Below are 20,125 nucleotides of genomic sequence, written 5' to 3'. Positions count from 1 at the left end.
TACACGGTGCTGTGGTGACTGAAAGCAGATGAGATGCAGCCTATTTTGTGTGTACCTTGCAGATATACAGCCTCCAATGATGATGTGTTATGGGGAGGTCACAAAATATACATGAAATCTACAAGGCCGAGCATCCCTTGGCTGATACCTATTGATCATATTTTTCCCTCTGCAGTTTATCGTATTCATGATTCAAAGGAACAAACCAAGCTGGCCAAGAGAGTCTTCCAAAGTTAGTAAAAAAGATTCAATCTGTGAGACATAAGTTTGCCTCCCTCTTTTTATGTATATTAATGCCATACTGCCGAAGCACCTGGCTGTTGAAATGAAAGTGAGCCAGCATATGGATTTAACGGATTTGGAATCCTCCCAAACAAGCATTTTCTTACCAAGTCAATACGAGTAAATGCAGGTACCAAAGGGAACCAAGAATAAAGACATCTAGGATAAAACAATACTTAATGCTTGAGAAAAAAAAACCAGATAAACACCAAATAAAAAAAGAGTACAGGACACAGGATTCTTGAACCCATTACAAAACTAAAAAATTTTTAAAAATTGCAATGGGGTCTTGCTATGTTTTCCAGGCTGGTCTTGTTTTGTTTTTTAAATTGAGATGGGGCCTTGCTACGTTGTCCAGGCTGGTCTCAAACTCCTGAGCTCAAGTGATCTGCCCATCGTGGCCTCTCAAAGTGATGGGATTACAGGTGTGAGCCACCATGCCCGGCCAAAACTAAAATCTGCGCTAAAGTGTGTGTGTGTGTGTGTGTGTGTGTGTGTGTGTGTGAGACAGAGTCTCACTCTGTTACCCAGGATGGAGTTCAGTGACACGATCTCGGCTCACCACAACCTTTGCTTCCTGGGCCCAAGCAAGTGGGACTACAGGCACATTCCACCATGCTCTGCCAATTTTTGTATTGGTTTTAGAGGCAGAGTTTTGCCATGTTGCCCAGGCTGGTCTCAAACTCCTGAGCTCAAGCAATCTACCCACTCCGGCCTCCCAAAATGCTGGGATTACAGGCGCAAGCCACCGCCCCCGGCCCAAAACTAAAATCTTACAACCAAAATTCCCACTAAGAAAGAGCCAAACATGACTGCAAACACAGAAATAAAAATAGTGCATATGTAAAATAGCCATGGTTCCATTTGGTGACCATTTTCACCCAGTAACTGGCCAAGACATGCTGGGAAGTTTTCCTGCATAAACCTCTCACCTTTGGAATATAATTAGTCATTGAAGATTGAAAATGCTAACATATGGAAATGGTTTTCTTTCTTGGGTGCCAGAAATGAGTTTGAAAGAGAGAAACAGGCAGTGTATCCTATGGGGGCCACCAGCAGAAGACCTGGCTTCTTGTCACATCTCTAATGATAGCCATGTGATCTCAGGCAATGTTGCAGGGTGGTTAATGATTGCTATCTGGAGTTAAAGGGCAGGACCACCAGCTGCCTTTCCAATATCCATTCTGCCCTTCCTTCTAATTAACAGGACTCTGTTTTTGACTGGGGTGATAATGAGCCCTGCTTAAAACCTACATCTACGTATCCCAGCCTTCCTTGAAGCCAGAGGTGAGCAAAGTGACCATAGAAATAGCTACAGTCAATGTGTTTAAGCAGAAGTCACAGAGTTTAGGGTGACCAACTCATCCCTGTTTGCCCAGACTTTCTTGGTTTCAGCCACAAAAGTCCTGCATCCTGGGGAACTCTTCAGTCCTGCACAATCAGGGACAACTGGTCATCCCAGCGGAAAGCTCTTTGAAAGGGGCATATGTGGCTCTCAAACACCATTTCCCTCTCTTACTGCATGGGATGTCGGCTCAATGCTGGAGGTGACTATGAAGCAACAAGCATGAACTCAAGGGCCACCAAGTTATTTTAACAGAAAGAACTTGATCTAAAGAACCATTAGCTAGGTATAAAATTGTGACCTCTGTAACTGACACAGTAAAAACAGAATTCTAAATGTATCTTGGAGGTAGCAACTGGATGAAGTAGCTATTACCTGGTAGGGATGAGTGGAGGGAAGGCACCATGTGAAGAGGTTGGAATTATTGAAATTTAGGAACTTAGGGAAGCTGAAACTCTGATTTCTGAAGAGTGGGCTGGCAGGTGCTGGTGATGGTGAAGCGTCACAATGAGGCTATTTTTGTGAAGTGTTGGAAAAATGGCAGGCAGGATTTAGCTGCTGCTGCCAAAGGAAGTGATGGTGCAAGGGTGAAGAAGTTTTGCTGGGAACCTTAAAAAGGGGCAGGAAACAGGTGGAGACCCAAAGGGGAGAAACAGGAAGGAGGAAATTCTTCCTTCCTGTTCCAGCCTTGAAGTCTTTCTCTGGCGCCACCTATGGCAAGAGCCTGAGAAGGAGCGTGCTGGGTAAAGGGAAAAGGGTGCTGCAGATCCCAGCCCCAACATCACAAAGCCTATTCCCAAAAGGGTCACAACTTAATAACTGGCATGTGTTCTATCCCTTTTCCCTGAGAGGAAAATGCTATGCCAATGACTTTGATTATCGTTTCCTTGCCTTTCCTTAGACTTTTAGCACACACGCATGCAACCCTAAATAATGTGGTTTGATTTGAGCTCTTTTTATTTTTATTTATTATTATTATTTTGAGACATGTTCTCACTCTGTTGCCCAGGCTGGAGTGCAGTGGCACAATCTTGGCTCACTGCAACCTCCGTCTTTCAGGTTCAAGTGATTCTCCTGCCTCAGCCTCCTGAGTAGCTGGGATTACAGGCACGTGCCACCATGCCCAGCTAATTTTTGTATTTTTAGTAGAGACAGGGTTTCACCATGTTGGTCAGGGCTGATCTCGAACTCCTGACCTCGTGATCCACCCGCCTCGGCCTCCCAAAGTGCTGGGATTACAGGCGTGAGCTACTGCCCCCAGCCAGCTCTTTTTATTTTTATGATTGGGTTCCTATTGTGTATGGTCTTTTATCTTTGGGCTTTGGGAATTGTTTGGAGATGCATCTATATTTTGATCCTAGCTACAGTCCATTCATTTCCAATGCTTTGCAGTACTCCATTACAGAAATATCCCATTCTTCAAGGGTCCCCAATCCCCAGGCCCCAGACCGGGAATCAGGCCACACAGCAGGAGGTAAGAGGCAGACTAGCAAGTGAAGCTTCATCTGTATTTACAGCTGCTCCCCCTCACTCACATTACTACCTGAGCTCCGCCTCCTGTCAGATCAGCGGCAGTATCAGATTCTCATAGGAGGGTGAACCCTATTGCAAACTGCACATTCAAGAGATCCAGGTTGCACAACTCCTCATGAGAATCTAATGCCTGATGATCTCCCATCACCCCCAGATGGGACTGTCTCGTTGCAGGAAAACAAGTGCCTACTGATTCTGCATTATGATGAGTTGTATAATTATTTCATTCTATATTACAGTGTAATAATAATAGAAGTAAGGTGCACAATAAATGGAATGTGCTTGAATCATCCCAAAACCATCCCCCCTACTCTGGTTTGTGGAAAAATTGTCTTCCACGAAACTGGTCCCTGGTACCAAAAAGGTTGGGGACCACTGCCATACTTTATTCATTCAACTGGTGTTGGACATTTTCAGTTGTTACTCCAATAGCAGGTCTTGTGTGTATATCTGGGTGGTGTGCATGTTTCTCAAAGTGTGATCCTCACACCAGCAGCATCAGCATCACCTAGGAACTTGTTAGAAATACACATTCTCAGGTCCCACCCCTGATCCACTGATTCAAACTCTGGGAGGGGAGCTTAAAGTCTTCCATGAGATTCTGATGCAGGCTAAGGTTTGAGAATAATTGTTCTAGGTTTTGAGTCTAGAAGCAGATTTGCTGAGTCATAGGATATGCAAAGTTCAAATGTTTTAGGTAATGCCAAGCTATTTTCCAAAGCGATTGCACCAATCTACACTCCCACCTGTAGTGTCTAAGAGTTCCCATTGCTTTACATCTTTGTTATCACTTGGCTTTAAAATTTCTGCCAGCCTAAAGGGTATAAATGTATCTCACTACTGTTTTAATAGGCACTTGAATGACGTCTAATGAGATTGAGTGCCTTTTCAAATGTTTATTGGCCATTTGGACTGCCCCCCTTTGTGAATACAAGGAACTTCAATGGACTACAAAAGTCAACCATCAAGAAAGCATATGGGAGAAAAGGAATATTAGAGCACTGTTCCCGTTTCTGTTACATCTCATTTAAGAAATGATATTTCTATTTTGTGAAGTGCCTATTCCAGTCTTTTGCCCATTTTCTAATAGGGTCATCTGTTTTGTCCTTATTGGTTTGAAGTTCTTTGAACAGTAGGAAAATTACTGGTCCTGGCTGGCTATATGTGTTGCAGGTATCTCCTACTACTCTCTGTGACTGGTCTTTTGATTTTCATTTTCTTTTTGTGGCTGTACATTGATGAACATCTTCTTAATTTTAATTCAGTCAAATATATCACTATTTTCCTTTGAGATTAATGTTTTTAATAACTTGTTTAATGGCTGGGCATGGTGGCTCATGCCTGTAATCTCAAAACTTTGGGAGACCGAGGCAAGAGGATCACTTGAGCCCAGGAGTTTGAGACCAAACTGGGCAACATAGTGGGACCCCATCTCTTAAAAAAATGAAAAAAATTAGCCGGGCTTGGTGGCACCCACCTGTAGCCTCAGCTACTCAGGGAGGCTGAGTTAGGAGGATTGCTTGAGCCTGAGAGATTGAGGCTCACTGCAACCTCTACCTCCCGGGCTCAAGCAATGCTCCCACCTCAGCCTCCCAAGTAGCTGGTACTACAGGTGTGCACCACCACACCTGGCTAATTTTTTTTTGGATTTTTTTGGTAGAGATGGGGGTTTTGCCATGTTGCCCAGGCTGGTCTTGAACTCCTGGGCTCAAGCAATCTACCCACCTCGGCCTCTCAAAGTGCTGGGATTACAAGCATGAGCCCAAATTCTCTCTCTCTTTTTTTTTTTTTTGAGACGGAGTCTTGCTCTGTCGCCAGGCTGGAGTGCAGTGGCGTGATCTCGGCTCACTGCAACTTCTGTCTCCCAGGGTCAAGCGATCCTCCTGCCTCAGCCTCCTGAGTAGCTGGGATTACAGGTGCACGCCACCACATCCAGCTAATTTTTTGTGTTTTTAGTAGAGACAGGGTTTCACCATATTGGCCAGGATGGTGTCAATCTCTTGACCTCATGATCTGCCTGCCTCGGCCTCCCAAAGTGCTGGGGTTATAGGCGTGAGCCACTGCGCCCGGCCAAGGACTCCATTTCTTTCTGCCATTCATCCCCTCTATCCTGGTACGTTGGCTCTGATATTTCAAGATGGCTGCAGGGACTGCAGGCCTTCCATCCACAATGCAGGATCCAGATACCATTTTTGCTTTATTCATCTCTTTTTACGAACAAACACCCTTTTTTTCAGGTGCTCCTCTCCCCTAGCATGTTTCCCCTCGTCTCACTTGCCACAATGACATCATGTGTCCATGCTTGGACCCAATTCCTGGAGAGGTGTCTGGGATCACCTTGCTTTTCTTGGCTCTGCCGTGATTCTCTCTTAGGAACTGGGGTTCACCTCCCCTGAAGCTGATGGAAAATGAGTATCTGGACAAAATCTGGGTTCTCTGGATAGGAAAAGGGGGAAGGGGCGGATAGGTAGGCAACCAAAAGGTATGTGCTGCAGCAGGACAGAGACAGAACTCTGGGGACCAGCAGTATGCGAGGGACAGATAGAAGGAGAGATTTGCACACCTGCAAGTTGAAGCAAAAACAGGGAACCATGAATCTTGAAGGTGTTATTCTTTCCAGTACATTTGTTCAATGTAATGTTTTGGGAAATTGCCAATGGTACCAATGTCCACTTGGTAATTCAGAAGGCCAGGTAGTTTCATTGTGGCCCTGGCCTGAAATCATTTCACAGCAGATTGCTCTGCAGCTCAGCCCTGCTGAAGGGGACCAGTGAGAAAAAGGCCTCATTAGAAATGACTGTTACCAAGCAACAAGCTAGCATCTCAAGAATTGCATACAAGGAACTTAAATGGACTACAAAAGTCAATCGTCAGAAAAAGGTAGCATCTGGGAGAAAAGGAATATTAGAGCGTTGTTCCCGTTTCTGTTACATCTCGTTTAAAAAATGATATTTCTCTCAATTAGAACTGCAGCATGCATTCATTGTAGGGAATTAGGAAATATATACATAAAAGAAACAAATCTTATGCCTAACCTTACAGCTGGCTATTTTCAGCTTTTCTTCCTTTTTTTTTTTCTTTCACTTTATGTGGTATTTCCCCATGTTCTTAAAAATTCTTAGTTGACATAATTAAATTTTTTTTTTTAATAGACAAGAGCTCGCTCTGTCACCTTGTCTGGCAGGATCATGGCTCACTTGCAGCCTCAATTTTGTGGGCTCAAGTGATCCTCTGGCCTCAGCCTCCTGAGGAATTGGGACACAGGTGTGCATCACCATGCCTGGTTAATTTTTTTATTCTTTGTAGGGACAGGGCCTTGCTATCTTGCCCAGACTTGTTTCAAACTCCTGGCCTCAAGTGATCCTCCTGCCTTGGGCCCCCCCCCACACCCCCCCGGCAAAGTGTTGGGATTACAGGTGTGAGTCACTGCACTGGGCCAACATCATTTTAAATAACTGTATAGTACATGCATTAATCAAGTACTCTTTGCAAAACACTACAAATTTGTGCTTTGGGAGGAATACCGAAGGGGAAAAAGAGAACAAAGCCTCCCAAAGTGCTGGGATTGCAGGTGTGAGCCACTGTACCCAGCCCTCAGCTGATCTGTAAAAAAATGCCAGTAATGATTGGAAAGTTTCGTATTTTGCTTTATCGTTTGCAGCACAAATCAATGAACGGGATCTTACAAAAAAAAAAAAAATTCAGATAGGCCGGGTGCGATGGCTCATGCCTGTAATCCCAGCACTTTGGGAGGCCGAGGCAGGTGGATCACCTGAGGTTGGGAGTTCGAGACCAGCTTGACCAACATGGAGAAACCCCTCTCTACTAAAAATACCAAATTAGCCAGGCATGATGGCGGGTGCCTGTAATCCCAGCTACTCAGAAGGCTGAGGTGGGACAATGGCTTGAACCTAGAAGGCAGAGGTTGCGGTGAGCCGAGATCGCACCCTTGCACTCCAGTCTGGGCGACCAGAACAAAACTCCGCCTCAAAAAAAAAAAAGAAAAAAAAAAAAACCTCAGAGATGTTTCTCTTGCTCCATCCTCAACACAGGCTTTTGTTTTCCCCAGAGTGAAGGAGACATTAGAAGAATGCTAAACCTTTGCCTCGCTATTCTTATTTGTTGAACTTTGAAGTTAGGCAAAGGTTTAGCATTTTTCTAATGTTTTTTTTCACTCTGGGGAAAACAAAAGCCTGTGTGGAGGATGGAGCAAGAGAAACATCTCTGAATTTTTTTTTTTTTTTGAGACGGGGTTTTGCTCTTGTCACCCAGGCTGGAGTGCAATGGCGCGATCTCAGCTCACAGCAACCTCCGCTTCCCGGGTTCAAGCGATTCTCCCGCCTCAGCCTCCCAAGTAGCTGGGATTACAAGCATGCGCCACCACACCTGGCTAATTTTGTATTTTTAGTAGAGATGGGGTTTCTCCACGTTGGTCAGACTGGTCTCGAACTCCCGACCTCAGGTGATCCGCCTGCCTCGGCCTCCCAAAGTGCTGGGATTACAGGCGTGAGCCACCGCGCCCGGCATATCTGAATTTTTTTTTTTTTTGTAAAATCCTGTGCATTGATTTGTGCTGCAAACCATAAAGCAAAATATGAAATTTTCCAATCATTACTGGCATTAAAAAAAAATCAGCTGAGGGTTGGGTACAGTGGCTCACACCTGCAATCCCAGCATTTTGGAAGGCCAAGGCTGGAGGATCAATTGAGGCCAGGAGTTTGGGACCAGCCTGTGAAACATAGTGAGACTCCATCTCTACAAAAAAATAAAAAACTTAGCCGAGCATGGTGGTATGCACCTGTGGTCTGAGCTACTTGGGAAGCTGAGGTGGGAGGATCGCTTGAGGCCAGGAGTTCCAGGTTGCAGTGAGCTATGATCGTGCTGCCACACTCCAGCCTGGACGACAGAGCGAGACTCTGTCTAAAACAAACAAAAACAAACCAGAAAGATCAGCTGAGAGTTCTTTGAATTCTTCCTGACAAATAACAGAGTAGACCCTCAGCTGTACTGTAAATTTTTCACTTTTATAGGTCTAATCCTTAGGCAGCACCGTAAAGGCATTATTATAATCATCTCTCTAATTAGAGTGTCTTTTTTTTTTTTTTTTTTTTTTTAGTTAAAAAAAAAAAATCTCACAATAGTAGAAGTGGTTTTGACGACCATGGTAGATTTCCCTCTGTGATCTGATCACAGCACATGGCGGGCTAGGCTATCCATGCACCTGTGATGGTTAATTTCATGTATTAACTTGTCTGAGCTAAGGGCCACTCAGGTAGCTAGTAAAACATTATTGCTGGGTGTGTCTGTGAGGGTGTTTTCAGGAGTGATTAGCATTTGAATCAGTAGGTCTGATTAAAGAAGACCCCTCCTCTGCAGGCGCGGTGGCTCACGCCTGTAATCCCAGCACTTTGGGAGGCCGAGGTGGGCGGATCACGAGGTCAAGAGATTGAGACCATCCTGGCCAACATGGTAAAACCCCGTCTCTACTGAAAATTCAAAAATTAGCTGGGTGTGGTGGCACACGCCTGTAGTCCCAGCTACTCGGGAGGCTGAGGCAGGAGAATCACTTGATCCCGGGTCGCGGAGGTTGTGGTGAGCCGAGATGGCTCCACTGCACTACAGCATGGTGACAAAGTGAGACACAGTCTCAAAAAAAAAAAAAAAAAAAAAAAAAGAAGATCCGTCCTCACCAGTGTGGATGGGCATCGTTCAATTCCTTGAGGGCCCAGATAGAGCAAACAGGTGGAGCAACAGCAAACTTGGCACTCTCTGGGCAGAGACATCCACCTTTGCTGGCCCTTGGACATTGGTGCTCCTGGTTCTCAGGCCTTCTGACACAGACTGGGATTTGCACCACTGCTTTCCTGGGCCACCACCTTGCAGATGGCCGACTGCAGGTCTTCACGACCTCCATGATCATGGGAGCCAATCTCGCATGATAAATCCTTTTCCCGCTGGGCACTGTGGCTCACGCCTTGTAATTCCAGCACTTTTGGGAGGCTGAGAGGGGAGGATCTCTTGAGCCAGGGAGTTCGAGGCCAGCCTGGGGCAACATAGCAAGACCACTATCTCTACAAAAAAAAAAAAAAAAAAATTAGCCAGGCATGGTGGTGCACACCTGTAGTCCCAGCTGCTAAGGGGGCTGAGGTGGGAGGATTGCTTGAGCCCAGGAGTTTGAGGCTGCTGTGAGCTGTGATTGCACCACTGCCCTCCAGCCTGGGCAACAGAGTGATCCCGTCTCTAAAAATAAGTAAATAAATGAAAATACAAAGGAAATTTGGACACAGAAACAGATACGCATAGAGGGAAGATGACATGAAAAGACAGGGAGAAGATGGCCTTGTAAAGGTAAAGGATGGAAGGATCCAAGGATTGAAGAAATGATGCATCTGTGGGCCAAGAAACGCCCATGGCTGCCAGGAGCTGGGACAGAGGCCTGAAGCACGTTCCTCCCAAGGGCCTTGAGGGGAATCGTGGCCCTGCTAACACCGTGATTTCAGAATTCAGGCCTGCAGAACCGTGAGAAAACAAACATCTGTTGTTTTAAGCCAAAAATGAAACAAAAGCAGAAGAACACAGAATGAGAAGTAAAGGAAGGGAGGAAAGGAGTGAGCAGGAGGGAGGGAAGGAGACAGCAAAGTGTCATCAAGTAAGTTATGAAATAAAACTTGGTTGCAGCCAGGTGTGGTGGCTCACGCCTGTAATCACAGTACTTTGGGAGGCTGAGGTGGGAGGATTACTTGAAGCCAAGAGTTTGACAGCAGCTTGGGCAACATAGCGAGACACTGTCTCTATCTATTAACAAAACAAAACAAAACAAAACAAACAAACAAAAAAACTTTAGGCTGGGTCCGGTGGCTCATGCCTATAATCCCAACACTTTGGGAGGCCGAGGTTGGGGGAATCACTTGAGGTCAGGAGTTCAAGACCAGCCTGACTAACATGGTGAAACCCCATTTCTACTAAAAATACAAAAAATTAGCTGCGTGTGGTGGCCCGTGCCTGTAATCCCAGCTACCCAGGAGGCTGAGGCAGGAGAATCACTTGAACCCTGGAGGCGGAGGTTGCAGTGAGCTGAGATCGCGCCATTGCACTCCAGCCTGGGCAACAGAGCGAGACTCCATCTCAAGAAAAAAAAAAAAAAGGAAAATTTGTTGGGCATGGTGGCATGCACCCGTAGTCCCAGTTCCTTGGGAGGCTGAGGTGGAAGAATTGCTTGAACCTAGGAGTTTGAGCTGTGATCATGCCAGTGATCGTGCTCTTCAGTCTGGGCAACAGAGTGAGACTCTGTCTCAAAAAAAAAAAAAAAAAATTAGGGAGCTGTTTCTCAGTAACAGACAAACGCACACCCAGGAGCAGCAGGCCTGGCCCCCAGGGGCTGTGAGGCCTTATCAGGGGAAAAGATTGCTTGGTGTTTTAGTCTGTTTAAAAAGAGAGGCCACACTTCATATTTATGGGTTAATGAATAATGCAGGATCAGTTATTGGTTAATGCAGAACAGCAACATCAGGTTAAAAAAAAAAGAGAAACCAAGAAGCTGTGATTCAAGGTTACGTCTAAGGAGGAAAGAAAATGGAAGTTTTGTTTTTTTTCTACCCTGCTCCTAGTAAATGTCTACTAAAAAAAAATCATTTGATCGGGTCTTTGCAGTTTCTAAAATAAAACAAGGGAGGGGCTGCAGGAAGGCGAGACCTCTCGCTCACCCACCCTGCTCCCTGCACGGAGCTCTTTGGGGTCCCCAGTGGAATTGGTCACGTTCCAACCTCCCCTCCTCAATGCACCCAGGCAGGCTTTTCTTGTGTGTTAAGCTGGTGAGAGGGGCCGGGGGAATCTTTCTGCTCAGGCCTCTGCAAACCTCATCCTGCTTAGAAAAGAGGTTTTTGTTTGACTCCTTTTTGGGCCTCTGAGGCGCCAGGGGGAGTGATTAATAGAGAACCACCTCGAGATTTCAATAGAGCAGCAGCATCAGCTCCCAGGGCCAGCCGGGCCTTTGTTCTGCAGAAAACGGCGATAAAGCCCCACGGGCTGCCTGCTGCAATCCAGTCCTCATCCGGCCCCGTTTCATCCCTGCCAGGCCAACCTCACGACCTAAGCCGGCCTGGGAAGATCCGTCTGCCTGCACACGGGGCAGCATGAACAGCAGGGGCCTCCCTGCTTGGCAGAGCGCTTGGGGCTGGAGTGGGGGCCCAGAGGCCCTTGGTTTCTTTTGTGAAATTCTGCAGATGAGAGCAAATGTGCAATAGCAGGGCCGTGATGTTTTGGCTTCCAGGGAAGGGGGACGGGACAGGAGACTCTGAGGCTGGGGTGGTGGAGAGAAGATGCGGGTTTGTGAACGGGAAGATGGCTTTTGGTTAGCCTTGACTGAGCTTTGAGCAGGCTCTGTGGGCCTCTTAATATCACAGCAGAAGCGAGGGGGAGCTCTGGAAGTGAGAGGAGGGTGACAAGGTACAGCAGAGTTAAAGAGGGAGGAAGGCAGCAGTCAGCAGGCCCAGGCCTGGAAACCCTCGCTGGTGTGGATCTCATGCTGGCTTGGTGCTTCCTTGGCTTGCGTTTGTCCCGGAGGTTGGATGGCGGGAATGATCATGTTGTTTTGGTCGCATTAGAGTGAGGATCAAATCAGGGTGCTTCTCTTTCTCAGAGCCCAGGTGCCTTTCCTTCATTCATTTAACAATCACCGGAGGCCAAGCACAATGGCTCATGCCTGTAATCCCAATGCTTTAGGAGGTTGAGGTGGGAGGATCACTTGAGGCCAGGAGTTCAAGACCAGTCTGGGCAACATAGGGAGACCCCCCCCCACACCCCACCCCAATCTCTACAAAACTTTTTTTAAAAATGGCCGGGTGCGGTGGCTCACGCCTGTAATCCCAGCACTTCGGGAGACTGAGGTGGGTGGATCACGAGGTCAAGAGATCGAGACCATCCCGGCCAACATGGTGAAACCCCGTCTCTACTAAAAATACAAAAAGTAGCCAGGCATGATGGTGCGTGCCTGTAATCCCAGCTACTTGGGAGGCTGAGGCAGGAGAATTGCTTGAACCCAGGAGGCGGAGGTTGTGGTGAGCCCAGATCGCACCACTGCACTCCAGCCTGGCGACAGAGCGAGACTCCGTCTCCCAAAAAAAAAATAAAAATAAAATAAAATAAAAAATAAAAATCCCAGCTACACAGGAGGCTGAGGCAGGAGAATCACTTGAAACCAGGAGGCAGAGGCGGAGGTGGAGGTTGCAGTGAGCCAAGATTGCACCATTGCACTCCAGCCTGGGCAACAAGAGAGAAACGCCATCTCAAAAATTAAAAAAAAAGAAAAAAATTTTAAAAATATGGCTGGTGATGTGCGCCTGTAGTCTCAGCTACTTGGGAGGCTGAGGTTCAAGGATTGCTTGAACCCAGGAGGTCGACGCTGCAGTGAGCCATGATCACACCACCACACTTCAGCCTGGGCAGCAGAGCAAGACCCTGTCTCCAAAAAAAGAAATAATAAGAACAATTGCTTGCTGAGTGCCTATGACGGTAGCATCTGATGCAAATTAAAAAGTCAGATGCTCAGCAGGACTTATGGAGCCTTTGCTCAGCTCCAAATATATCATTAGTTACAATATGGAGAGCAAGTAACATGGCTAACAGCAATTTCACACCAGCACATAACTGTTTCATGACAAGTTATCAGAGGCAGTAGCATACAGCAGTTCATGTGGAGGACTGCCTCAGTCAGCTTGGGCTACTATAACAAAAATACCATAGACTGGACAGCTTAACCATTAAAAAAATTTTTTGAGACACGGTCTCACTCTATCACCCAGGCTGGAGTGCCGTGGCATGATCATAGTTCACTGCAGCCTCCATCTCCCAGGCTCAAATGATCCTCCCGCCTCAGCCTCCTGAGTAGCTGGGACTGTAGGCACAAGCAACCACACTGAGCTAATTTTTTCTTTTTTCTTTTTTTTTTTTTTTGTAGAGAAGGGGTCTCACTTTTTGCTCAGGCTGGTCTTGAACTCCTGGGCTCAAGTGATCCTCCCACCTTGGTCTCCCAAAGTGCTGGGAATCCAAGCAGGAGCTCAAACATTTATTTCTCACGGTTCTGCAGTTAGGAAGTCCAAGATCTGATGTCCAGTGGGCCCCACTTCCTGGTTTGCAGACAGCTCCTCTCTTGCTGGGTCCTCACATGGCTGAGAGGGGAGAGCGAGTTCTTTGGTGCTTTGTCTTATCAGGGAACTAATACAATGATCTACTAGTGGGGGAACTAATGCCATCATGAAGGCAACTGCAGGAGCCCACAGGGAGCCTCCGTGGCATTTGGCTGTGATCAAATGCCAGCTGCTGTGCCACTCTCACCTTGCCCAACTCCAGGGGGAAAACCAGATCCAATGTCAATCGTCCCTTATCCTGTCCCCACAGTGGAGAGCCCTGGTGGAAGGGATGCAAGTTTAGTTCATCAAGTACCAGAAAACCCAACTGAAAACGGTCCAAACAATGCTGAAATGTTTCTGTCCATATCATCACTGGGATCTGGATGTTGGAGGAGTTTTGAGGTGAGTTGACCTGGGGCTCCAGCTCCCTCCATGGACGGTGGGGTCTGTGCTGCTCTCCTGCAGAAGCAGGCTCCGCATCGCCCCACGCTGTCCATAGGTCATCCTCTCCCATGGTGTCCAGAGAGGGAAAGGCCATCTCTTCCCACAGATGCCTCTTGGAAGATAGGAACCCTTTTCTGGAATCTCTGACCATAGGCCCCTGCAAATTGGATGCCTGGTCCTCCTCAAATGGCTCAGGGAATGGCGGATATTGACTGACTTCGACTCTTTTTTTTTTGAAGACAGAGTCTTGCTCTGTTGCCCAGGCTGGAGTGCAGTGGCACGACCTAGGCTTACTGCAACCTCTGCCTCCTGGGTTCAGGCAAGTCTCATGCCTCAGCCTCCCAAGTAGCTGGGATTACAGGTGCACGCCACCATGCCCAGCTAATTTTTGTATTATTAGTACAGACGGGGTTTCACCATGTTTGCCAGGCTGGTCTCAAACTCCTGGCCTCAAGCAATCTGCCCATCTTGGCCTCCCAAAGTGCTGGGATTACAGGAATGAGCCACCACGCCAGGCCTGACTTTGATTCTTGAACCACTCACTGGCAAAGGGATGGGCTCATCACCCATGGTGTAGAAATATCCAGGTCCACCAGAAGCTGGAGTCAGCCCCTGCCCCTGATGGCCCCATAGTGGATGAAGGCTACAGTGAAAATAATTGGCTCACCAAATCGTGACAGCTATTCCATGAGTCAGGTACTACCATCATCTCATTTTAAAGATAAGTGGATAGAGGGTCATGGAGACACATAGATAGTTAGGAAGTGTCGGAGCTGAGGTCAAAACTCAGGCACTAGATTCTAGCTCCCAACTTCACAACCATTTCAGTCCCAAGGCCGTGGAGATGGAGTTGGGACAGTAAGCTCTGTAGGGGCAAACAAGCCCACCAAAACCCACCAGTTTTTTCCCCATTGTTAGACCATCTGAGGGCACTCTTGCCAACATTCTGGTACAGTTCTCTGCCCTTTTTAATGTTTATGTTTTGTCTCTTAACCTTTAAAAATTGGGAAATGGGCTGGGTGCAGTGACTCATGCCTGTAATCCCAGCACTTTGGGAGGCTGAAGCAGGTGGATTGCTTGAGGTCAGGAGTTCAAGACCAGCCTGACCAACATAATGAAACCCTCTCTCCACTAAAAATACAAAAATTAGCCAGGTGTGGTGGTGGGCGCCTGTAATTCCAGCTACTCCGGAGGCTGAGGCCGGAGAATCACTTGAACCTGGGAGGCAGAGGTTGCAGTGAGATGAGATCATGCCATTGCACTCCACCCTGGGCGACAGAGTGAGACTCTGTCTCAAAAAAAAAAAAAAAAAAAAAGGGAAATGTAACACACATACAGAAAGGTGCATCCATATGTTGAATAATTATGTATTTGTTTGCTATTCCTGTGTAACAAATGACCACAGGTTCAGCAGCTTAAACCAACATCCATCTAGCACCACACGGTCTCCCTGGGGCAGGAGTCTGGGCACAGCTCAGCTGGGTCCTCTGCTCAGAGCCTTGCATGGCTGTAATCCTGGGTGAGTTGGGCTGCATTCTCATCCAGAGACTCAACTGGGCAAGAATCCTCTCCCAAGGTCACTCAGCCTGCTGGCAGCACGCATTTCCTTGTGGCCATATGACTGATGGCCTCAGCTTCTTTCTGGCCTTCTGCTGGAGGCCACCCTCAGGTCCTGGAGGCTACTCATAGTCCCCTGCCATGGGGTCCTCTCCAGGGACTGTTCACAACATGCTGTTTGCTTCTGCAAGGCCAGCAAGAGCGTCTCTGTCTCCAGTGGACCAAGATGGGGTCTCCTATAATGTCATGTGATCATGGGAGCGATGGGAATAGGAGCCCCTTGCCCCTTCCATATAACATAACCAGATCTGAGCAATGGCACCTGCCCCCTCTGCCATGTTCCACTGGTTAGAAGCCCATCACAAGCCCTGCACACACTCAAGGGAGGGGGTGATACAGGGGTGTGGCTCCTTGGGGGAGGTCACTTTCAGGTGTATCTAAGGGTAACCCATGCTAAGAAATGGAACTCTGTCTACCATCCCCAAAGCCCATCTCCACTTACAGATAAGACTAATGCTGAGTTGGAGCTGTTCACGAGAGCCGATTGTTGAACTTTCAGGATTTCGGTTAATTGGCTGTTAAACACAGTCATTATTAAAAATTAAATTACATTAAGCTGGCCACAGTGGCTCACACTTGTAATCCCAGCACTTTGGGAGGGTGAGGCGGGTGGATCACTTGAGCTCAGGAGTTTGCGAGCAGCCTGGGTGACATGGCAAAACCTCATTTCTACAAAAATACAAAAATTAGCCAGGCATAGTGGTGCATGCCTGTACTCCCAGCTACTAGGGAGGCTGAGGCAGGAGAACTGCTTGAACCCAGGAGGTGGAGGTTGCAATAAGCCGAGATCATGCCACTGCACTCCAGCCTGGGCAACAGAGAGAGATTTCATCTCAAAAAAAAAAAAAATTACCCTACATTAAACTTGCAGTGAAATAAACTCTATTGAAAGGGTCTCAACACTTATCATGTCCTAATTATTTTACTGTAATCTATGCTTTTAAGGTTACTCTACTCCATCTGTATACTGGAAATTATCTTCCCAACTCCAAGTTCAGATACTCCGCATTGGTTCAGATACTCCACTTTGCAGCTTGGAACAACTATTGCAGAGATATGTACACTGTGAAAATCTGAAAATGCTACAGTTCAGGGCTTGGAGGCAAAATCTGGCTCTTGCTTGAGCTAAAAAAAATTTTTTTTACATTGTTAAAGGGTGGTTAAAACAAAACAAAGCAAAACAAAAGAGACTGCGCCAAAGACTCTAAGTGTCTGGAAAAGTGGAAAACACTTACCATCTGACTCTGCAGAATCCATTTGCCAAACCCTAGACATAAGAAAGTAATACAGAAAATTAACAATGTGGTTAAACTTCAAATTCTGTGATGTCTGCAGCCATTATATTGTGAATAGCACAAAATGTTGAGGAACTATTCACCCAGTAATAGAAAACCATGCTCCAATACAGCAAAGAAGTTGCTGACATCATTGAGGAACAAATAAAGTTTGGATCTATATGTGTTTTGCTTCATTTCTTACCTGTTAATATAAGTGAAAATATCAACACTCCTGTCAAACATTACATTTATTTTACTTTTTTTTTTTTGAGACAGGGTCTCACTGTTGCCCAGGATGGAGCGTAGTGGTGTGATCACGGCTCACCACAGCCTCCAACTCCTGGGCTCAAGCAATCCTTCAGCCTCAGCCTCCCAAGTAGCTGAGACCACAGGTGCATGCTACCATGCTTGGCCAATTGTTTTATTTTTTGTAGAGACAGGATCTTGCTATGTTGCCCAGGCTGGTCTCAAACTCCTGGGCTTGGCCGGGTGTGATGGCTCATGCCTGTAATCCCAGCACTTTGGGAGGCTGAGGCGGGAGGATCACCTGAGGTCGGGAGTTTGAGACCAGCCTGACCAACATGGAGAAACCCCTTCTCTACTAAAAATACAAAATTACCTGGGCGTGGTGGCGCATGCCTGTAATCCCAGCTACTTGGGAGGCTGAGGCAGGAGAATCGCTTGAATCCAAGAGGCAGAGGTTGTGGTGTGCCGAGATCACATCTGCACTCCTGCCTGGGCAATAAGAGCGAAACTCTGTTTCAAAACAAACAAACAAACAAACAAACAAACAAAAACAAGAACAACAAAAACTCCTGGGCTCAAGTGACCCTCCTGCCTTGGCTTCCCATACAATCTCAAAGTGCTGGGATTGTAGGCATGAGCCACCCCACCAGACCAAACATTATTTACTGGGAAAATGGTGGGTTGGGTAGCAACTCAACCTTGCATATTACAATTCAGTTTCAAGCACAGGTTGGCTATGGACACGGGAGTTCAGCAATGCTAAAGGAAAGCATTCTCTGAGAATCAACTGACTATGGAATTTACAAACAAAAAGAGCATTGTGTGTTTTATCATTATTTGCAATTGATACGATACACACGCTTCATACCAGTAACATTTATAATAAATGTGTGTGTATATATGCAGTCCTTCCCAAGCCGATTGTTAAACATGTACCATCAGCCTGACCATTAGGATATGTACTTCCTGGCTTTGCTTTATAATGTAACCACGTTTAGATTTTCCGTTGACCTAAATAGAGGTTACCCAGGCACCTCAGAGTCCAGAGCAGTATCTGGCACATAGTAGGTATTTACTATCATGCAATAAGCCAACCATCCACGCCATATATGATAGTGGTCCTCTAAGATTATAATACCGTAAGATTATAATACTATATCTTTACTTTTTTTTTTTTTTGAGATGGAGTCTCACTCTGTTGCCCAGGCTGGAGTGCAGTGGCGTGATCTCAGCTCACTGCAAGCTCCGCCTCCTGGGTTCACTCCATTCTCCTACCTCAGCCTCCCGAGTAGCTGGGACTACAGGCGCCCGCCACCACGCCCGGCTATTTTTTTTGTATTTTTAGTAGAGACGGGGGTTTCACCGTGTTAGCCAGGATGGTCTCGATCTCCTGACCTCGTGATCCGCCAGCCTCGGCCTCCCAAAGTGCTGGGATTACAGGCGTGAGCCACCGCGCCCGGCCTACCTTCTCTTTTCTACGTTTACATACGTAAATACTTACCATTGTGTTACAATTGCTCATATTATTCAGCACATTAACATGCTGTTAAAGGTTTGTAGCTTAAGAGCAACAGGCTGTACCATCCAGGTTTGTGGAATTACACACTATGATGTTCACACAAGGATGAAATTGCCTAACAATGTATTTCTCAGAAGGTATCCCCTTTCCCAAGCGATGCATGACTGTATTCAAGATGCGCTGGCAGCGGTGGCTCAGACCTGTAATCCGAGCCCTTTGGGAGGCTGAGGTGGGAGGATTGCTTGAGGCCAGGCGTTTGAAACCAGCCTGCGCAATACAGTGAGACTCGTTTCTACAAAAATAAAAAATAAAATAATAAAGGATATTGCTGAGCTGGGTGTGGTGACTCACGCCTGTAATCTCAGCACTTTGGGAGGCTAAGGTGGGAGGATTACTTGAAGCCAGGAGTTCGAAACCAGCCTGGGTAACATGGCAAAACCCTGTCTCCTATCAAATACATTAATACAAAAATTAGCTGGGCATGGAGGCTCGCGCCTATAATCCCGGCTACTCGGGAGACTGAAGCAGGAGAATCACTTGAGCCCCGGAGGCTGAGACTGCAGTGAGCCATGGTTGTGCCACTGCACTCGAGCCTGGGCAACAGAGTAAGACACTGTCTCAAGAAAAAAAAAATGTCCCTGGAGTAGATAACTTGAGGAACACTAATTTTACCGAAACAACCGACAATGGCAATGCAATTCTGAGCCTTTGCTATAAAATGGCAGAAAAAGTCAGGAGGAAGTTTGCGTTATGTTTTTATTTTTCCCTGCCACTTGCTTTTTAGTCTTTGCAAACCTTTCTCAAATCCTTTTAGAATAGGGTATGACATTTCTTTCTGTTTTTAAGCAAGAACTATAAGAACTACCACTGACTGAGTGCTTAGGTAACGCCCAATATATTTCACGTAGAATCTCATCAACAGGCCGGGCATCATGGCTCACGCCTGTAATCCCAGCACTTCAGGAGGCTGAGGCGGACGGATGGATTGAGCCCAGGAGTTTGAGACCAGCCTGGGTAACATAGGGAGACCCCTCTTCTCCAAAAAACAACAACAAACTCTCATAAATCTGTAAGAGGTGACATAGTAAAAAATCTGAAACAACACTCTTAATATTTTATCAATTTCCTCCCCCATTCGTTTATTTATTTACGCAGCCACTGACCCAGGCATGGTCATCCCTGCTGGAGGCGGACACAGCCCGCGCCCCCAGGTTCGAGGACACCCAATGTTTAGAAAACGGACCCTGCGAATCCCACCGGCCCCACGTGGACTCTCGGAGGCTCCCTCCTCCCTTTGGAGCCTTGAAGAACGCGCACTAATCCGGCTTCCACCCGTCACTCGCGCACCCGACATTGGGCAGGCGACCCCACCGCCCCGGAATATCCCGGCGCAGCCGTCGCGAGGAGGCAACCGACCCCGCCGCGCCACCGGAAGGCGCCTCGAGACGAGTCGTGCGCACGCGCAATATGCAACGCCGCGCCGCCAGCGGGCGCCGCGGCCAGGCTCGCGCGGTGGGGGAGGGGAGCTGCCGCGCCGGGGCCGGACCACGTGCGCACCACGTGGCGCCCCGGCAGCCCCGGTCCGCGGTAGGGCGGTCCGGCTGGCCACGCTGCGCAGCCAGGAGTCCCCGAGGGTTGCGGGGCCGGTCTCACGGCCGGCGACCCCGCGCCCGCTGACCTCTGACCCCACTCCCCTTAGGGTTACCCCTCGCCGGCAGCCGCGCGGTGTGTTTAT

At 47.4% G+C, this 20,125-nt stretch overlaps 1 protein-coding gene and 1 long non-coding RNA gene across 3 annotated transcripts in view; one reads left to right on the top strand and one right to left on the bottom strand.

Annotated features, from left to right (window-relative positions):
* LOC107975685 (uncharacterized) overlaps positions 1-16,804 on the top strand; it is a 38,928-nt gene extending 22,124 nt beyond the window's left edge. The window contains exons 2-3 of the long non-coding RNA XR_001719056.4: positions 13,556-13,689; positions 16,294-16,804. This is a non-coding gene — a long non-coding RNA (uncharacterized LOC107975685). The remainder of the gene's footprint in view (positions 1-13,555; positions 13,690-16,293) is intronic.
* FOXK1 (forkhead box K1) overlaps positions 1-19,827 on the bottom strand; it is a 120,726-nt gene extending 100,899 nt beyond the window's left edge. Inside the window, exons 1-3 of one of the 2 annotated variants that reach the window (XM_063815212.1) lie at positions 19,554-19,827; positions 17,245-17,356; positions 16,584-16,615 (exon numbers count right to left, since the gene is read on the bottom strand). In XM_063815212.1, coding sequence (XP_063671282.1) covers positions 16,584-16,615; positions 17,245-17,356; positions 19,554-19,744 — 335 coding nt within the window. In that variant the 5' untranslated portion in view covers positions 19,745-19,827. Of the gene's footprint in view, positions 1-16,583; positions 16,616-17,244; positions 17,357-18,234; positions 18,391-19,553 lie in introns of those variants that run through there. The other variant, XM_054687370.2, reaches the window with a different exon arrangement.
* Positions 19,828-20,125: the final 298 nt, after the last annotated feature.

Source organism: Pan troglodytes, chromosome 6 (genome assembly GCF_028858775.2).
Source record: "Pan troglodytes isolate AG18354 chromosome 6, NHGRI_mPanTro3-v2.0_pri, whole genome shotgun sequence".
Lineage (NCBI taxonomy): Eukaryota > Metazoa > Chordata > Mammalia > Primates > Hominidae > Pan > Pan troglodytes.
This window is presented reverse-complemented; position numbering and strand designations above follow the sequence as displayed.